The 20,280-nt window shown below is 46.8% G+C and overlaps 1 protein-coding gene across 13 annotated transcripts in view; it reads right to left on the bottom strand.

The window, feature by feature from the left end:
* The window catches only part of PPIP5K1 (diphosphoinositol pentakisphosphate kinase 1), a 47,133-nt gene that overhangs the window by 18,588 nt on the left and 8,265 nt on the right, over positions 1-20,280 (bottom strand). For 9 of the 13 annotated variants that reach the window (XM_064669435.1, XM_064669442.1, XM_064669436.1 and 6 more), the window contains 21 exons: positions 20,154-20,239; positions 19,764-19,918; positions 18,651-18,752; positions 18,206-18,367; positions 17,102-17,223; positions 16,552-16,653; positions 15,756-15,842; positions 15,238-15,313; positions 14,627-14,736; positions 13,589-13,674; positions 13,053-13,181; positions 10,955-11,076; positions 10,030-10,212; positions 9,545-9,686; positions 8,659-8,882; positions 7,648-7,775; positions 7,047-7,161; positions 5,556-5,663; positions 4,192-4,308; positions 3,757-3,918; positions 2,562-2,652 (listed from right to left, as the gene is read on the bottom strand). In XM_064669435.1, the coding sequence (XP_064525505.1) occupies positions 2,562-2,652; positions 3,757-3,918; positions 4,192-4,308; positions 5,556-5,663; positions 7,047-7,161; positions 7,648-7,775; positions 8,659-8,882; positions 9,545-9,686; positions 10,030-10,212; positions 10,955-11,076; positions 13,053-13,181; positions 13,589-13,674; positions 14,627-14,736; positions 15,238-15,313; positions 15,756-15,842; positions 16,552-16,653; positions 17,102-17,223; positions 18,206-18,367; positions 18,651-18,752; positions 19,764-19,918; positions 20,154-20,239 (2,609 nt within the window). The remainder of the gene's footprint in view (positions 1-2,561; positions 2,653-3,756; positions 3,919-4,191; positions 4,309-5,555; positions 5,664-7,046; positions 7,162-7,647; positions 7,776-8,658; positions 8,883-9,544; positions 9,687-10,029; positions 10,213-10,954; positions 11,077-13,052; positions 13,182-13,588; positions 13,675-14,626; positions 14,737-15,237; positions 15,314-15,755; positions 15,843-16,551; positions 16,654-17,101; positions 17,224-18,205; positions 18,368-18,650; positions 18,753-19,763; positions 19,919-20,153; positions 20,240-20,280) is intronic. The other 4 variants (XM_064669437.1, XM_064669447.1, XM_064669439.1 and 1 more) reach the window with 3 other exon arrangements.

Raw genomic sequence — 20,280 nt, 5'->3', positions numbered from 1 at the left:
ATTACTGTATGTGCTGGATCTTTTCTGTGCATTTAATTTTCACATCTTCATTTGATGTTTCAGATGTTTAAAAACAGACATCCTCGATTTCCCTCTGGGAGTCTCAGCATACGGCTTCATGCCACTGGCAGTGCTCAAACAGCCTGGAGTGATTTTACCCCATTTTGAAGCCTTCTTGCAAGCAAAGAAAGGCACTGAAACTTCCCTGAGCTTCTCAAGCTAGAGCATACACACTATGGCAAACAATCCACAACAATGCACTTGACGCTGCCCAGAGAAAGTGGCACACTCCAAAGCACAGACAAAACAAGCTGCAGCCACCCCTTTTCCAACAAGAGATTTCAAGGGCATTTTTTAAATGACAGTAGAGGTACCATTCTGGCAGGTATGGTAGCAGGGCTATTGCAGGAGCTCCGTCCTTCTCCCCATTTCTGCATGCCTACACAGACGAGGTTATACCTGGACAGACACTCCATTTTCCAGAGATAAGGACAGCCAGGCACTGACAAGGTCAGGCAACATTCAACAGGAGGTACATTCAACTTCAGAAAACTCAGAAACAGCAGGTAGTGCCTGAATGAGGCCCCTCACAGCACAGCTGCTGAGACAAGTATTAAAGCAAAAGTTCAAGCTCCAGTGAGTTCTGTATTATCTCTCACAGAGAGAACACATTTCAAATCCTAAAGGGAGAAGAAATTAGATTTCTAAAGGAACAAGCAGGAAAGGAATCAGGAAGATTCCGTGAAGAGCTTGACTTGTGCAGGTAAAGAGGCATTGTTCTTCCTAACAGGCCTCAGGTTAAGAGAAACTCACAGAAACACAGACATCCTAATCTCCAAGGGTCGTGCAGGCTGGTGTGGCACCTCAGGTCTCTCCTGCTCAATCCTTCTGTGCCTGCAGCTACAAGGTTCTACAGAGGAGAATGATGGCTGGGCTGAGTATCCAGCTGGAGGTCTGTGTCACAGATCAGGTCTATCAATTCCTGCTTAAGGTTTTCTCTCTGCAGGGCTTCACAGTCAGAAGACTGACCAGCACAGACTTCCCAGCAAGGCAAGTCAGGCAAGAATCTGAAATGAAATCTGCTAGATTCACATTTCAAATTTTGTTGTCAAGAAAAAGTAGTACTGTACAAAGGCACAGAAGAGCAGTGGTCTTCTCCATTGTCAAAACAGACAGTCCTCTGAAACCTGGAAAAGGCTGTAGTCCAAGGGCTGTAATACCTGCTTTCCAGAGTACAGGCCTTCTGGTGCTCACACATCCAAACAGTAAAAACAGTTTGATGCACTTGGTTGTTCTCCAAGCAGATGCACCTCCTTGACTGCACCACCTCAGAAATTCCCACATTGATCCACACGGACTCACAGAATACCCAGAGGTTTCTTCAAGTCTAAGCAAGGCAGTCTGTCACAGCTCACTGAATCCCACAGTGGGGCTGGGAAAGGCAGAAATAAGTGAAACAACACATTCAAAACCCACCATGGCCAAAGCTATTGTCCCTTTATGAAAATAATATGCATCAGCAATTCCTATTTAGATTTTTCCAGCTTGCTGGAAGCATACCTGTCAGACTCCAGGCATACTTCCTAACCACTCAGAAGAAAATTCTCTTTCCTTGTTAAGAATTAGCTTTCCAAAGAAGCAGCTTGTTTAAAAGTGACAAAGAAATGATCAGCCTTTCAGAAGTTTCTTGGCTGCAGGTTGTCCATATAACAGAGTAAAGAACTGATGAATCAGAACTGCTGCAAGTCTGCAGCCATGCCACAATGGTTTTAGAGAAAAAGAAAGTGGGCATAACTTGGCCATTATCACCTCCTATCTGCAAGACTCAGGTTGCACAGCCATCTCGGAAGCTCATGACAGCAAAGACAGCTTTTGAGTTTCCAAATAGACCTTGCTTTAGCAAAAATCTTTCAGGAAAAGTTTCAACTATTCAGAAATAGTTCAGGTTAGGATGACAGGGAATGGAACTATCAAGGACAGGCAGAGAATACCAAGTGCCCCAAAATATTCTCTTCCACTGGTTACCACGTGAAGAACGGGTGACCAAGGACTCCAGCTCAGTTAGAGGGCTGCCAAACACCTTGCACGTGACACATCTGTTCCATACAATGGATCTTTATGAAGCAAAGGTAGAAGTAGAACAGTCTCACATGAAGAGCAGTTTTGCACATAAACTGCTGTTTTGCAGGACAGAAAGCATGCTAGTTCTAACCTAATCTAATCATTTCTTCCTACTAAGTTCAGAAATGGTGCAACAAATGAGAGCACCAGAGAAGCAGAAGGCCAGCCTGCAGGCAGGCAGTTTGCCCTGTTTCTCCCATACTATAAGGAACGAAAAGTGCATCTTCTGTTGCTATCAGGTGAAGGAGAAGATCGTACACAAAAAGAAATACACTAAGACAGTCTCTACAATGGTCTCAACAGTAACACTGAGAGAAGACATAAAACACACAGGGACATACAAGGAACTCAAGCCAGACGTGTATGTGGAGAGACAGACTGATGCCCACGGAAATACAAAGGTACAGGTGAGCAGGTTGGTTACAGGTGAGGTACAGTACCTAAGCCACTTTGCTTCATCTCAGAAGACTGCCTGGAATATGTGCTGAAGAGGCGATAACCTCCTGATTTGGAAGAAGATTCAGATAGCACCTGCAAAGACAGATAGTGTAATCAGTGTTGTGCTCCACCCACTGCTCTCAAAAGCCTTTATACATCAATTGAAGGTAAAGAAAGGTATGTCTCTTCCATAAAAACACCATTTTCAAGAAGCACAAAGGTACTTATATGCTAAGATTGTGACAGTGAATGCTCAATTTTAATTTAAAGTTTGTGTTGGCTTGTGAAACAGTGGAGATTTGAAAAGTACAAAGGGACTCATGTAGTGAACTCCTTGTCTCCCAAGACTCTTGCTGGAATCACTGGAACATAGACTTCCACTTTAGCAGCAGGAAATCATATCCTGTTCAACTTAGCATGTTAAACATAGCCTGTTACAAAAAGCCTCTGAGCGCTGCACACAAAGGTGACAACACTCAGCACTGGAAGCGAGCTAACAAATATCTCGAACCTTAACTCTGCTTTCACTGGTTCAGAGAACTGATGGCCAAAACCCCTGTGAAATCCCTCCAAAAGGAGGGACAATTCCAGAGCACTCTGAAGGTGACAGTCACGTGCTGACTGTGACACTGGCCTTGTGACATGGAACGGCCAGGAAGGGGAGAGGTTAGAATGGTAAAATCAATTTTGTTACTCCAGCAGATCAGTGAATGGGACAGTTCTAAACTCTAACAGTTTCAACACTCTGGATGAACCCACCAGTGAGCAGGGACTCCTGATCAGCATGAGATCTCAGATGGGAGAGAAGAACGAGAAACACAGAGCTGCCTTTGTGAGAGGCAAAGGATGGAGCCTAAGGGAAGGCAGAGATGTCACCACAGCTAGGTGATGAGGTTGCATGTAATCTCATAGCTGGCTACACCAGTGCCTCTACAGAGCATGTAATCCAAACAATTCTTGTGTTTCTCAAGCACTTCTTTACTTGCTCTTCCTCATCAGTTCCTCTAGCCTGTGTTTCCCCATCCTTCCTCAATGGGGAGTTTTAGCGGTCTGCTTTCCACAACATCCTTCTATACCTTCTGCAGATCCTTCCCCAGCATCAACTCAGACTCTAACATGTCAAAAGGAATGCCAGGAAACCAAAACCAAGCAAAAGGCCTTTGTTAGAACAAGGAAGGATGCCCACGGCATAGTTACCTCCATGGACCCCGTCTTCCGGTTCCTGATGAGCGGCGACCTTCGCTGGATGCTGACTGGCTCAGAGGGCTGTGGGGACTTCTGCTGAGCACGGTCTGGCTCATCGCTGCCCTTTTTGGAGAGGTCCTCCAGGCTGCCTTGGTCAGCCTTCTTGTCCTCGTTCTGCCACAAGGAGACACTGATGCCTACAGGCACGCGGCCTTTGCCACAGCTGCCCTGCACCAGCTCCAGCTTCAGATCCTGCTGAGCTCTGGAGGACATCCGTGGCCCCACCAGCCCCTGACGAACCAGGACGGGGCAGGGACATGACCCACCAGCTGCCTGTGGGCAGGGGAGAGCGGCCAGCGAAGAACTCGCTGCAGTAGGGCCAGGCAGAGCAGAACAGCATGCAAGGGTCCCCTGGGGCCGGTGGCCCCTGCCCAGGTGTCTGCTCACCTCTGCCGAGGCCGGCCGAAAGCCAAATCCTGTGGGCACATTCCTGTCCTCCTCGCAGCCTTTGACACCAGGGCTGAAATGCAGCTCCACATGGAAACGCTCCTCTGAAGTGGGGTCCTGTGAACACACAGCACAGGGAAGGGTAAATAACCAAACCCGGTTTATCCTACCATCAGCACAGGCCAAGGCCCCACCCTGCCACGCCGGCCAGCACATTTCCCAGGCACATCTTTTGGAGGGAAAGCAGAAGCAACAAGAAACCACAAACAGAATGGTTTCAAGTTTGTCTCATCCAAAAGGACAGCCCTGATCAGCCCACAGCTGAGGCATTCAGACTGTTGTCATTTTGGAACAACAGCCACAGAGGAGTAAAACAGAATTGGGCTCTATGTGTATATATATACACACTCCTAAACCCCAGCCCCTTACAACCCACTCCTGCTGTAAACCTGGCACATGGCAGGACAGGGGGAGACTGGGTCTCTCCTGGACCTTCAGTCAGGCTGTTCCAAGATTTAAATAACTGTCTCTAATATTAATTTTTCATTAAGTTTTTTTTAAGGAAGCCAGAGCTTTTACAGTATCTGGCACTAATGATGTAAAAACAAAAGTTTCACCATTTTGACTGACTGACAGATCCACACCACTCCTGAGAGCTTGTCAGACTTTTTTTTTGACAAGCAGAACTTCCACCATTAGAAGCCCACACTAGCTCTGTGAATACAAGGTTCTAACTTTATAGGATGTGGGGAAGGGGCTTCTCCCCTCACCACTACAACCCCCTGCAGCATAGACCTGAGTCACAAGGTCTGGGGATCAGGATGTGCAGTTTGGTGCCATACCTACTTACAGTCACCATCATCAGCTCCCACATTCCAGATGTTTATTAAATGATTCTCTTTATTTCCTGAAGATACCAGTATACACTTCCCTAACTACACCAGCACACTTTTAAAATAAAAAAAAGTTTATGAATGTGGAATTTCTGGGTATTTTCTAGAAATATTTCAAAAACACAGCCAAATATCACTTGCTTTTACTTATTTTTTCCTACTGTTCATTTGCAATTAATATTGAGAAGCAGCAAATAATTTTGCACTAGGAAATGCTTTAAACTAGTTGGTATTGATTACATAAGTTTGGTGTTACTGCTCAGGGTGACATTCTGCTTACATGTAACAAGCCTTAACCTGGGTCACTGCCTCCCGCTTAAAACCAAAAACTAGCAGTTGTGTTAATGATCCATCTGTCTTTGTTCACAAGTGTAGAGAGTTCAGGTTACAGACTTCCAGCTGAACTCATCTCTGGGGACTGTGCCTGGCGTCACCGCAGGAAGCATTTTACCCTACAGCTCTATCCCTCACCTTGTTGTTGTCCTCGTAGAGCATGATAACAATCTGGGTCATGTAGTTCAGCTCTGAGATAGCACTCAAATAGTCCATGGCTCTCTTCCACTGCTGGTCTTTGTTTTCCTGATATATACACATAAACAGTCGCATGGGGTAAGCAACAGCAGACACCTTGCAGCATTCAGTGAAATGGGACTGAGAGAGTTCCTCTCTCCACAAGGTAACAACATTGTCAAGACAAAACCACCTTGTTCAACTTGCATGAAGAGATGACCTTGCAATGAGGTGGGGTGCTTGCAGTGAGGAGCAGCTGCACAGAGGGACAGTACAGCTGCCCACACTACCCATGTGCAGATCTGAGCTGCAAGCCCCTGTGCCTTGCTGACTCAGAGACAAGCAGAGCCCACAGCGGTTCCCAAACACAGCCATTCTCAAACAACAGAATGGACCACAGGGGATGACCTTGTGCTAAATAAGGGACAAAGTGAAATGCTTTTATCTGATGCTGAATGAAAAATCTAGAGACACACTTGGGCTCTGCATGGCAGGGAAGCCCACCCCTCACTGCCTCCCCACACTGCCAGAGAACAGTCACAAGTGAAGTGCCACGCATGATGCTGCAGAGCATCTCACCACCTTAATGGACATGAATTGAACCCCCATGGTAAAACAAACCCAGACGCAGCCCAATATCCCTGCACTGGCAACACGGCATCCTCAGACACCTGAGTCAGAGAATAAAGGAGCATCTTACTCAGTGAGTGATTCAGAGGTATTTGTCTGATCACTGTCTACAGATATGCTGAGCTGCCATAGACATCAGAAATCATGCCTGCTAAGCAAGCCCAAACTCATAAGGCGTTTCAGCCCATCCTTAAAAATAGGAAGATAAATCAGAGAGCCTCTCGAGGAGACTGGAGCAGAGCTTTTCTCAGGGTCTGCATGCTGATTCCTTCAGGAAGCAGGTTATGAGAGAAAGTGAAGGGTGGGTGAATTAGTCCCCTAAAAATGTGTCATTCGCCTCTCTGATAGAGAGCATGGTCTGTGCATTTGCAACCTCAAGTCACTTCCTCTGTAAGCAAAGTGATTTTATTGATGTAGAATCGAGGTAAAGACAATAAATAATAGGGCCAAGTTCTTGAAATAAAGAGTTGAAGGTAGCAGGAAGAGAGAAATTCCCCCATCTCCACTGCCTCATACTGCTATCCTCCTACACAGGTAAGTGGTCTGCTCACCTGAAACCAGCAGGACAGCTCTTGGAGAAAACATGTCTCTGTGCAAGCAAGACAGGCACTGAGGAAAAACAATGCTCCTCTGTGCCAGAAAGGCAGGAAGCTGCAGCATGCAAACACGGCAGAGATGGAGCTGGCCAGAGGCCACTGATGCACAGCATTTCTGGGAGAGCTGGCTCAAGGGGCAACCTACAAACATACACTGTCCACCTTGGAAAAGGCTACTGGAAAAAAGCAGGGAGGCTTACTCTGTGAGCATTGCTGGGACACTTACATCCAGGAGCCCCCCATAGCGGAAGATACTGAGCAGGGAGTGCACATGGCTCTCACTAGTGAAGTACAGCCGTGTCCGAACGTGGCGACCCGGTGACAGGACTCCTCTCGAGTACCTAAACCAAAATCAGCCCAGAGTTATTCAGTCTGCCAACAAATTGCCATCTATCACACAGCCACACTTCGGTATACTTAATGGAATGAGATAACCCCACACTGGGAAATGCCAAAGGCAGCAGGACAGAACAAACAGTAGGAGCATGGGGCACAGGAGCAGAAAGTTTCATGGAGTCCTAACTGAGACACACAGTAGGGCAGTGGCTCATCACACTACACTTGCCCCGTGCAGGGAAAGGGATGAGGCATCACCATCCAGCTACAAAGGGTAGAAGCTTCTGTGGCAGTGTGCTCCTGGTTGGCAGTCTCAATGTGCCTTTTCCATTTCTCTTCTAGTTCTAGGAGCACCAATGTGCTTTCCTCTTGGAAGGTCCTTCAGTGTATGCTCAGTACCTCCTTCCACACCTGTACGCTGTTGTGGCATGGGAACCACCCACTGCTCCATAGCCCTCCCCACCAGCAGCAGCATGCAGCACAAGCCTTACAAAGGATGCAGTTTGTTGACAGACTCATCTTCATGGGTTCTCTGTAGGTCCAACTGGATCTTTTTAATGAGAGGAAGACAAAAGCCAATAGCAATCTCCAGTTTCTCCTCCTTATTAATCCCATATTCCTGCAGGAACAAAACAACAGATACCCTGAGCCCTGGTTCTTTGCCACATCCTCATGTGAAAGGCAGCTTGACTTCAACAGTCCTGCTTGCAGCACCACTGACTAAGCAAGGACAGGAAGAGAGACGCAACTTAGCATCTCTTGCCTTTTTTTTCTCCACATATTTCAGAGGGTTCCAAGAACCCCAGTCATGTCTGGACATGACTGTCAGTATTCTCCCAACAGCTGAGAGGTGCAAGTACCATGAATGAACCTCCAATCTGTGACATGCAAACTTACACCCTGACCTGGCATGAGCATTAAAGCAACAACTGCTGTTGGCAAAGACAAAACCTGCAGTGCCATGCTGAAAACTGCATCTCACCAGCAACACTGAAAAACTTTAGAAGACCACTTCTGCTCTACAGGGGCACAAGTGCAGCTGGACCTTGCTGGTAGAAGCTCATCCCATACAAATGAAACTTTGCAAGAAGCAAGTCAACTTTGCAAACTGTGCAAGTCCTAGTTTGACAAGAATAACAAACTTGTCAGAATTTCAACATAGAAATCTCTCTTCACCTTCACGACCTTGCATGTGGAGGATGGGATGTCGCAGCAGCGCACACGCAGCTCAGGGCTGTGCTGTGACACACCACAACGAACACGGAGAAGCTGCTGCGTCAGCTGCTCATTACTCTGACCCTGCCAGAATCCTCAACCATGAGCCCAGCCTTGCCACATTTTAAGTCATAAATGGTTTCGGCCTTATACAAACACTAAGATAGATCTGAGAAACACTCACTGCGATACACTGCCTTGGGGGTTAATGTGCAAGAGAACTGAGACAAAACATACAGGGAAAGGGTCAGAAATTGGTGCTACAGGCACTGTCACACAGGCTCTACCTGCGGTATGATCACATCTGCCAGGGCTTTGGAGAGCTTGAAGAGTTCAGCTGTGCCTTCCAGTTTGAGTGCACAGTTGTGCTGTACATCATACTTGATACAGTCATAGATATCAGGGATCTTGCTGATGTCATAGCGCCCGTTCTTCATGCGGAAATCTCGCTCCAGCTTAGTCCAGCGCTGCAGCATCAGTTCCAAAGTCTCACTGTGATACAGCTGCAGGTCTAAACAGCAGAGAACACCAAACCTGAAACAAATTCACATCCAAGAACCACAGAATCTCAGAACAATGACTATTGCTGCAGAGGTTTCAAGCGACAGCTATGATGGACTTCTCCCAGCACAGAAGGGCTCTGATTATCGTGTCACCCACATGAATCCTAGTCTGGAAAAGCCACTGGACCTGTTGCACAAAGTTTTAACCTGCAGCAACAAGCTACTTCTGAAATACTTGAGAAAAGTGAAACCATTTGCCTTCTTGCTTAGGTCTGCCATAAATCCTGTAGAATGTCCCCAAGATGCCTTTTTAAAACTCTTGCACTGTTATTGGGAAAGTTCCTAGAGATGAACAAATTGTGACTGAAAAATCTGCTGTTTACAGTCTCCAGAAAATGCCTGAAAAAAATAGGCATACCCCTCCATGCTATACTACTGCTGTTTACATTCACTCTAAACCAGGATGCACACATAATTTTCTTTGCATTATAGCTCTCTTTAACCATAGTTGAAAAGTGGAACAGGAGCCTTCTACATCAATGGCACATAGAGAATTTCGCTTCAGAATTTCTTTACTACAAACAAACATAAGCCCTAGTGGTGTTCGGGAGCTCTGAAGATGTAACAGTAAATTAATCTGTTCCAGACCCTTTCCAGTTCTGATGGTCACCTGCAGATTTTGGGTCTTCCAGACGTTTTCGTATCTGGGAGGTGAGATTCTCAATCAAGGTGAACACCTGGTTACAGACCTCAACCGGGTTCTGGATAAAGGTCATGGAGTTGAGCAGAGAAGCGCTGCCTGTTGGTGCTAGCTGAAAGAAGATTCCAGCAGAGATTAGTTAGCGTCTTTACAAACTGGGATCACAAAATATCTGCCTTTTGCAGTTGTATTGCTTTCTGACTCGGGACAAAAGCTGTGCTCCTAGCTGAGCACAATAAGCTGGCCTATTCCTAGTAGTCAGGCATGTTTTAAAATCTTCCTCAGGACCAAATTCAGAGGGTGCCCACTTCTGTGCATATCCTGTAATTTTGACCAGAATTGATCTCAAACTAACCAAATACTGTTCACACACCACAGACTTAATATCAAACCACTACAGCAATGCTATTCTCCTTCCAGGTACAGGGAGCAATGAAGCCACACAAGTGCTTTACCTTTTCATAATCCTCTTCACAGAACTGAGCATCCTTCTGCATGATTTCATGCAGTCGTGCCTTCACTCTGTGCTGACAGCTGCTAAGGGAATCACTGTCACTGTCCAGCAGACCATTCATGTTGGCACTTTTCACCATTTGCACCAGGATGGGGGTCAGCTCTCCTTCCAGGGCCAGCAGACCCTAAAGCCACACAAGACAAGATTTCAGCTCTGTGCAACCCAAGCAACAAACATTTCTGGTTTCAGCCAACTTGAGTGAAATCTCAACTGTCCTTGAAGAGCAGTTTTACAGTAACAGCCCCTCCTGTCAGAGGTGACTCTGGCATGCTTCTAGAGCTGTTAAAGCAATAGACAGCTCTGCCTGCAGTAGCCCCAGATTTGTCCAGGCAAATGTAGAGCAGCCAACTCAGTTTGCTTGAAAATGTTGATACAGCAAAGGCTCTGAAGACCAGCTAAGGTCACCACAGGATTCCCCTTGGCTCAAGCTTTAGAAGCTTTAGCTGCAGATGAACCTGTCTTCTTCCCCACTCCACACTGCACCAGATATTCAACTACTTTTTTAAATCCATCAGGCAAAGAATAACCCCTATGGCTGGGCAGCCATCCCAGAAATACTCATTCCGTAGGCAATGGTTTCGTGTGCTCTAACACCAAACACCAGAAATACTCCATGCATAACTTCTTCTCCAGTCAGAGTCCTGTCCTGGACAGGACACTAAAGGTGACAGATGTGTGCAGCTGCACCAGATGTTCAGTCCTGCCCCATACACCTGCTATTAGCTCAGTGTACCCCAGTCCATCCAACACAGAGGGGGAAGATCCTAGGACAGCTCCTTCCTCATCACCAGAGGTTTTCCTTTAGAAATGGCATATTTTAAGACTAACATAGCAGAACAAATGGATGCCCAAAAGAGAGGAAGGACCTTTGCAAAAGCTGCTGCTGTCATCTGAACTCGGCCCTCATCTGAGGCGTAGATCTTGAGATCATGGCGGTAGGTGCTGTGCAGCCTGAGCAAGCCACAGCCAGGGAAACCAGCATAATCACCTGGAACAGAGGACAACTCAAAATTCATATTCTGACACCTGCAAAACTATCAGCTGAATATACTGGTTTAGACAACAAACTTTATTGTAGTAACAAACTTATCTAGAGAATTAATCACTTTAATGTGCACTTAGGCTGCTTCAAGATCAACAGTTCTAGATATACATGAGGACTAGAAACATAATGAAGGCTTTGCTTAACTTGGGAAAGCTCATTTTGAGGGAAAAAGTGAGCATTCACCAGTCAAGTCTGATGCTGCCCAAATTCTGCAGCAAACCCCTCTAAGTAGTTTGTAAGAGTCCTGCTAGCCTGCATATTCCAGTGCAGAATAAAGATGTGGAAAAAAAAAAAAATCACTTCCTTCTGCTTGTTTTCTGCACAAGAGCAGGCCCTGCTGCCCTCAGAACTGCAGGCCAGGCTGTTCAGCAGGGAACAGTTTCCAAAGTAGATCCTGTACAGCTATAACAACCTTGTGGTACAAATTGCCAGTTTATTTCTGATGGCCGAGTCAGCCACAGGAGTCAGATCAATAACGGAGGAAAGCAATTCGTGCAGTTCTTGAGTCTGACCTTCAAAGACAGTGACTATTGGTGACTATTTGCTGCTGGTGCCTCGAATCTCAGGGTGATTCTGCACAGTACCCACTCACGCTGCATGACATGACAGGGTACACTGGGAACACTGCTCCCAGCTCTGACCTCACAAATCAGAGAAACACCCTGACAGACAAGGACAGGCACTATCCAGAAGTCAGATGTATGTTTTGACAAAGCTGCTAGGTATTAAATGCTACTCAAGAACACAGCACTCTCATGGAGAGATGAACGACCACATAGAGCAGAAGTCTTCAGAGCTGTGGTTCAGAATGACTCTTATCTACACAAGGCAGTCACTTCCCTGTAGGAGGCTATCACATCAGTTAAGCATGACTTCTCTTTGTGAATCCATGCTGACTACTCACAGTCACTGGCCTATCCTTCACGTGCCCAGGAATGGTCTCCAGGATTAGCTGCTCCACTACCATCCCATGGACTGCGCTGAGGCTGACCCAGCTGCGGTTCCCTGGGCCCTCCTTCTTGGCATTTTTGAAGCTAGGAGTGATATTTCCTCTCCTCCAGTTCTCAGGTACATCCCCCAGTCCGTACAGACTTTCAAAGAGAATCTGGAGTGGCCTTGCAGGGACACCTGCCCACTCCCCCGGCACTGTGGGTGTAGCCTGTGAGGGCCCTTGGGCTCACATATGTCCAGCTTGCTTAAGTGTTCCCTGATCCAATCCTTTTCCACCAGGGGTAACTAACTCTTCCTTATTCCAGAAGGCAATCTTCTCCAATCCAATTTAAATTTGCTCAATTAATTTGAAATGTAATTAATTAAATTGAATTAATTAAACATACAAGTCAAAGACAAGCAGTATCCAATACTGGGCTCACTGGGCCAATACAGTAGCAGTGTATTAGTCCTGACTCAAAGGCAATCTCCAATCTCAGTCTTTTTTATTTTCATTTTTGGCTCTTGTTGATTTGTGTGCATACTTGATGTTTTTCAGTGTCACAGAACTATGACGGAAATATATGGAGAAGCTTCCTATTCTCCTGTCTCAGGGCAGGATTATCTGTTTTCCAAGACAGATTTCCTCTGTTCTCTACATCTGACCTAAATTCCTTTTTAATAATCCATAAATTTTGAATCATATTTGCTGCGTCAGACTGTATCTTATTAGAACAGCCTTTTTTTTTTTTAATCCTGGCACATTATTTAAAGAAAGCTCTGACATACTGAAGTTTAACCACTGCAGCAGACCTCTCTGGACAGCTTACACATCTTTGGGTGCAAAATTATTTATTCCTGCCATGTCAACTCAAAAGAGCAAAACTAGTCCTAGAGGCCACACATAGCCACAGCCCGAGTAACCCTCACCTGGGCTGGGCAGCCTGGCAGCCACAGGGCAGGACCAGAGGTACCTGTACAAAGCTCACCTTGGCCTCCAGGATACATGCAGCGAAAGGCTCGCCCCAGCTCCTCCGCCTGGACTCTTCCTGCTGGGGTCAGCTCTCCACCCCACTTAAGCACCAGAAGAAGGGAGGGGGAGGACTCTCGGCGAGCTTCTAGGAGACAAACAGGTACTCACTACATCAGACCTCATAGCTGAGCTTGCAAAGGGAGAGGAGGGGAGGAAGAAGAGGTTGTCATCAGCACCTCACAGAGTGTTCTCAACACAAGCCTGACCCAAAATCCCCAGGAACCAAACCAGAAAGGAGGAAATTTGGCCACTACTTTTTGAAGGTATAAGGTGACGTTCACAAAATTAGAAGCACAAGCCCTGTGGCACAAACCAGGGTGTACTGGTAACCACATTATGCATCACTCCAACCTTTCCTATGATGTGAGCAAAGATAAGACACGGGTCACCAATTTTTGCTTGCATGTCCAGAGGCCTATACAAGTAGGGCAGCTGCATGCACATCTGAACTCCAGCCTTGAAGATCAGGATAGCAACATGAGGTTTCTTTACCTTCATCTTCACTTGCAGCTTTTGGATGTCCATGAGGCAGATAGGTCAACTGAACCTTACGGTTAATGCCAGAAAAATGCCCATACCTGTCACAAGGGAGAGGAGAAGAAAAACTGAAACAAGTCAATTCCACTCAGCTTTTGCCCAGAGGTCCCCAGGCTGCACACAGCTAAAGTACAGCACAGGCAAGAGACTTTTTGCTGCAACACCCATTGCCATGGAATATGAAGATTTTTGCCATCTCCCTGTGACTCAGCACACAGCCCCAGAAAAAGCCAAACAGGTCCCCCAAACGAAATTCAAAGATCCATTTACTTGCTCTTCGACCGAGAACACTCTGAGCTCTCATATCTCACTAGAGCTTTAATCTCTACCTATATATTTAACAAGTGAATTAATGAGATCACAACAAAAAACACTCTGCCAGATGCTTTGAGGATAACTAACCTCCAATGAGCAGAAAGAGCAGAGGAGGGAATCACAGCAAAAAATGCTCCTCTGTGCTCCAGAGACACAATCTGAACACAGACATCAGCTGTGTGTGCCACAGTGAGCTGCAGTTCTGGGAGAAACCCTGGTTTTGTTTCTAAGATGCCAACCATATTGTCTTTTATTTCAACTGTATAAAACCTGAAAGGACACAAACATCTTTTCATGTTTTCTGAGCTCCTTTTTGTTAAACTTTTGGCACCAGGACAACCTTATTTAAAACGAGATTTGTTCCAAATTTATCAAAATGCTTCATTATCAACGTGGTCCCTACAGAACTCCAGTTTCTCTCCTGCAGCAACAAAAGCTCAATTTTGTCTCAAGTTGTTTAGCCAAAGATCAGACACACATAGGAAAAGAACCAGCAGGGGGCTTGATGTCAAGAAGAAAAGGTTAGGATCATGGTACCTTTCATGTACAGCTGCTAACAGGGGACAGAGGAGACCCCAGTCTGTGGGTGCCATCTGGCCAGGACACCAGCAGCACAGCTTGTTTCTGTATCACATGCTCTGAGGCAAACCCATGGTGCCCCGAGATAGGAACCCTTACATCTCCAAGACGCTCTTCAGTTGTTCCAGTTTGGATTTCCTCTCCTCAATTTCACAATCACTGTGGCTTCCCAGCTCCACCACGAGCTGCCGTGCAATGTCCAGCACTTCCTGTTGGAAAGCAGACAGCAATTCTGCCTCAGACTCACCACTGTACTCCTGTGAGGACTCCTTACAGGTTTACCTAGCATCAGGTCCACACAGACACTCCTCAGAGACATGTCATTTCATAAGACACAGCTCAGCAGGACAAACTTTCACATGGCAGTTTGCTTCGTTCCCACCCTGTGCTCCAGTCCCGTTAAGAATTGAGCAGGTACCTCCAACTGCCCCACTCCCATCTGCCACCAGAGGCAACTGCAGCAGGTGGGCAAGCTGCATCAGGCCCTACATCCCCATCCTACAGTGTGCACATCAGCCCTGAGAAGTTTCCATTCTGCTCTCCTGCTGTCATCCAGCTGAGTGTGCATGGGGTGCAGAATGAGACAGGGAGCATCTGTGTGACAGACTGTTGCCCTTTTGAGGGTTTTTATGGTCCCAAAGAATTGCCTTGCACCAGAATCTCTATTACCCGCATGTCCCACACAGTAACCCCAGAATGGACTTCCTCACCTGTAGTTGCTCTGGTTTCTTCAGTTTCAACTTCCCTGTCTTGTAACCATCATATTTCTCAAATAATTCAAAGAACCTGAACAGACAACAAAGAATGCTGATTCATTTTCTGCTGTTTCAGTGATACAAGGAACGTCATCCCTACATGTGCATTCAGTCTCTGTCCTTCAGGGAGAACCAGCAGCCTGTTGGCTCCTCCCTGTGCTTCAGAAATTCTGAAAAAACAAGTGGTTTTCAACATAGGACCAGGAAGCAGCCACTAGCTTTCAATTTAGTGGGGCACTTCCCTTTACAGTACCTAGCAGACCTTCATTCTCCCTTCCAGTGCTCACACAGAAGGTGCCAGGATCCTTATGGGGGAAGGGGGCTTTCTCAACTGGGCTGAAAGCATTTGCTTGGATGGAGCCAGAAAAAAGCTCTGTCTCCCACACACTCATCCCTCTGCTCCTGCTCCTTGTTCAGGGAACAGGCCCTCCTCCCTTTCCAGCAGCACAGCACCTTCCTGCCTTGGCTCTTACCGGGCGTGCTTCACTTCCATCTTCATCTTCTGCTTTGGGGTGCGATCTCCGTGCCGGATGACTGCAATAACACAGCGAAGCTCCATCCTGGGAAAACATAAGGTACACCTGACCTATGTGCCCCTACACTCCAAACTGCCACCAGGGAGTAATTTCCCATTTGTCTTTCAGTTCCATTCTTCTGACAGCTACTTTCCCCACCAGGGTCAGAAATTCTCTCAGACTAAAGCAGGCACAAGTGCCAAGGTTGCAGAAGCAGTCAGAGCTCTTCAGACCCTACCAGGTTGTCTGTTTTCATACACGTGTACAAGTATGCTGAGGATCATAAAGAAACTTTTGCCTTTGGTCTTTTAGCCTTCTGTGGTGGAAAACTAGTAAGGCAAAAGGTATGAAATGAGGGGCTGCCAAGTGTATGGGTAATGAGAGTATTTCAGCTAATTGTTTCCACCCATTTCACTGGCAGGTCAACATGTACTTTCTCTAAACTAGCAGCCAGCTACAGCAATGCCCTGATCTGTTTCCTGTTCTGATCAAGAATTTGGGCCCTCTGAAAGCCATGTGAGCAGTTTCCGTAATTTCTTCAGTGATTCCTTGTCTGTATTCAGCCAACCTACATGCTATGCCATGCCTTCTGTGTGCATGGGTAAGCTTTTCCACAGGCATTCCAGGCTTGTAAGCAGCACAGCAGCTGGAGGATGCTGTGCTGCTAGTGGTGTTGGGCCCTTGGACAGGGTTTGCACTTTGCCCCTCATGTAGCCATCACTGGCATTCTTTTGATAAGATTGTAGGTACTCACATAGTGCCTGAAGTTGTGGGGACAATGGGAATGTCTTCTGCCTCTGTTGGGATGGACCAGGGTATATGAAACTGGGGAGCCAATTCCCGCATGATTATATTTCTGGAAGAAATCAGAATACAACACTCACAAGAAATTCCATTCCCTTGGTTCTACACCTCCTCCTTAGCAGTCCAGCTGAAAGACTTGAAGAGAGACACAGAATTTCCCCTCACTTTCCTCAGAGAGACACTGTGGGCTAATCAGGGCACCCCAAAGGGGCACCAGTTTCCCTCACATCACCAGTACTGTAAGCGGGCTTATCAAAGAAAAGTCCTGTAAGATATACCTAGTTGTAGACAAAGACAGGACAGCTAATGCCAATGCAGGCAGGAACTCCAGGGGCTAAAATAATTAACCCATTCCTCCCAGAGCCAAGCTTTCACCTGCTGAACAAATGACCCAAATGAACCATCTGCAGACTTCTCCAACATACTGACTAGGACCCCATGTTCATTTTACTTTGCTGTGAATTACCTTACTCCCTTATCAAAATCTGAATTGTACATACCCAAGGATTTTGGCACAGTCATCATAATACTTCATGGAGTTCTTCACAAAGCTGAAGCCATTCACATCACAAACAAAAGAGTGGCCGTTGGCCCGCAGGAGGTCGAACCCGCACACGGTTTGCTGAAGGAAGAAGCAGAGGACACGGGACTTGGGCACACAGTGAGGGACCACCACCACAGTGGGGGACAGCAGCTGCCCTGCCAGTGGGGCACACACAGACCCAGCCAATGCTGCCCAGTTCAGCCCCGCTGGTGCTGCAGCCATCCTCCACTCTGTGCCCACCTCACGAGCCTCCAAGAAGTGTGAACACATGCCGTAGCCATGAAGGGCCAGGCCCTTCAGAGGAACCTTTTCACCCCCATTGCTGTCCAAAGGCTCAACCCACAAACCCCCAGATGAAGCCAACCCAGAACCTCCCAGAGCTCTAGAGGCCTAAAACAGAGCAGCTCCTGCATCTCCTGCTCTTCCTTCCAAATCCAACCATCTTGAACCAGACTGATAAGCACAGACAAGGAGTGGTGCAGGCAAAGATACCCATCATGTGGAAAGGGCTACAAGGTTGAAAGGAGCCCAAATCTGCATCAGCAAAACTACATGGGCTACTGATTACAGTGAGGCAGGAACAAGGAGCCAGTGCTTCTTCTGCTGACATTGCTGAACACGTCATGGAACCATACCTAGACTCACACACACTCTCAACCCACATGTAAAATAAAACATAAATCTGCACCAGAGCCAGATAAAAAAGCAAAAAAGAAAAAAGTACCAAAACACTACAGAAAAATATAAAAAATTTTCACATAAACAAAAGCAGGAAATAGCAAAGGCAGGATGAGCACAGGTCAGATGGAGAGCAGCACGCTCAAGATCCAATATTAAATGCTCAGATGTATGTGGAACACCAGGCACTTGCCAGCACAGAGGGCATTTGCTGCAGGCCTCCTGCCTTCCCAGTCACCTCTGCCCAGCAGGACCAGCAGCTGGCATCAGGCATGGAGGACTGCCATGCCTGAGACACGCCAGGGTGACAAGTTTTAACACTGACCCAGATATGGATCAGACACTCACGGAGTCCTGCTTGCACATGAAAGAAAATACAGACCTTGAAGGCTACACAGACTTTACGGGCAACAAGTTTCTCCATGGCAGTCAGCATGACTGGGTAACGGATTTCCTTCCCTTCGCTGTCCCGTTCCACTTTCCCATCCAAAGCGGGGGATTTGCGAGCCTCTGCGTGGGCATAGTCCGGCCCAACAGTGTACACCTGGAAGAGACAGAGTTAAACCTGACACAGGCACCCAGACTAACTGCACCTTCCAGAAGGTATTTCTGATGCAGACACAGAGAAGGAGTTCAGATGGTCTCACACACACCTTCTGGTGTGACCTACGGAGCACACACTCCCCGCTTTGGGGCCCAAGCTGCGCAGTCAGCACCTCACAGCTTAAACGCACGCTCCAGAGCCTAAGGAGGACTAAGCAGGACTCCCCAGCCTTCAGCTCTCACAGGCCTGGAGAAGGAAGGAGCTGTTCCAGGCTTTCCCTTACCTTTACATCAGTGCCATCTGTAGGCATGAACTCCTCATAAATGTAGGAGCCTGTCTTCCTCACACTGCTCTCTGGTGAGTATACGCTGCTCCGGCTGCCAATCTGAGAGCACAGAATAAACATCTCAGGGGAGAACACCAGGCTCCCTTTTTTAGATGGAACAACAAAATTAAGAAGTTTCATTCCACACGTACAGAATTAGTGGAATTAGTGGAGAATTAGCCTCTCAGAACCCCCAGCTGTTACAGCACACTTTTTTTTACTAGAGGACAAAGAGACTGCAAAACATGGGCAGTAAGTATGTCATTTTCCAGGCTTTAAAGAGGAGAAAAGCTATTACAAACCATTAGATTGACTCCAATCACTTCAATGATACGTAACAAAAAAAAACAGTGGACAAAGACATAAAAAAGGAGCCTAATATGCAAATTAAAAGAAACGATGACAGGTGATAATCCAACCCATTTAACTTCCTTCTAGAATGGGGACTGATCTTATCAACATCAAGGATAATGTTTTCATAAGGCTTTAGATACAATCTCAAGTGGCATGCCTGTATCTTACCTAAGGGAACAATCATTTTAGAATTATTAACAGCAGATGCGTAACTGATTAGAAAAAAGATACATCACAGATACAACTGTTCACTGGCAAAGTGGGAGAAGTGAGTAAGGGCAGATTTACTGTGGAATCTAGGAATAAATACTGCCTTTATCACATGTGCAAGCTACACTTAGCTGAGAAGGGCAGGAATAATGTTAAAGGACAGGAAGAGAATTTTTTTTAAAAAATCATCTTGATAAACCCAAGAAGTGATCTGGAAAAAAGCAACATGCAATTCAGAAAGGACCACAGTGCTCCATGACTGCTCAAAATGGGACTCAGGTCACACAGAGGATGGGGAAGGTGAACTCAGCACTACCAGTAAAATACGTCCTTCTGTGATTCCCAGGTATATGAGGTTGAACAAAAAGTTCTAAGAAGGTCTAGACTTCCATAACACAAAACCTTTATTTCCCCTTCACTTGCCCTAACACTCCTTGCTGAAGCCATGTGGGTCTCAGACCCACAGATCTGTTGGTTTCAACACCAGCTCTGGGGACCCCTCCTCACCTTACGGAAGAGCCGCTGGCTGCCCCCACCTGCTGATGTCGGGTAGTAAATATACACATTGTGGTCTTCGGCACTGACTGGCTTCTCTACAAATGGCTTCGGGAAAACAGCTCCGTTCACCTCCACGTGGTCCTCTCCTTCCACCAAGTTGCACTCTGAAGACAGAGCACAGCAGCAGCACATCAGGAAAGGTGGGACAGCCCTAGTGCAGAGCCACAGCCCCTTCCCAACCCATCAGCCAGTTTTCCTGTTGGGACCTTTATTCACAAAAAAACCCTCCAGACTTGTGAGTCAGGCCTCTTTGAGGTGACTACCAGTGCCTGTTCTCTGCAGAGTATGTTAAATAGCACAGCCTGGGGAAATGGCTTTCAGTAGAGCCTGGACACTGACCTTCTGGCCTGTCAGGGTCTCGATTGAGCACAGCATAGCGAGGCAGGTCTATTCCCTCTTCTTGAAGGATTCGATACACTTCGCGCCTGTAGAGGACAGACACAGCGTCAGAAGAGTCTAGAAGGTC

Source organism: Pseudopipra pipra, chromosome 12 (assembly GCF_036250125.1).
Source record: "Pseudopipra pipra isolate bDixPip1 chromosome 12, bDixPip1.hap1, whole genome shotgun sequence".
Classification (NCBI taxonomy): Eukaryota; Metazoa; Chordata; class Aves; order Passeriformes; family Pipridae; genus Pseudopipra; species Pseudopipra pipra.
The sequence above is the reverse complement of the archived record's forward strand: the minus strand, read 5'-3'. Positions and strand labels throughout refer to the sequence as shown.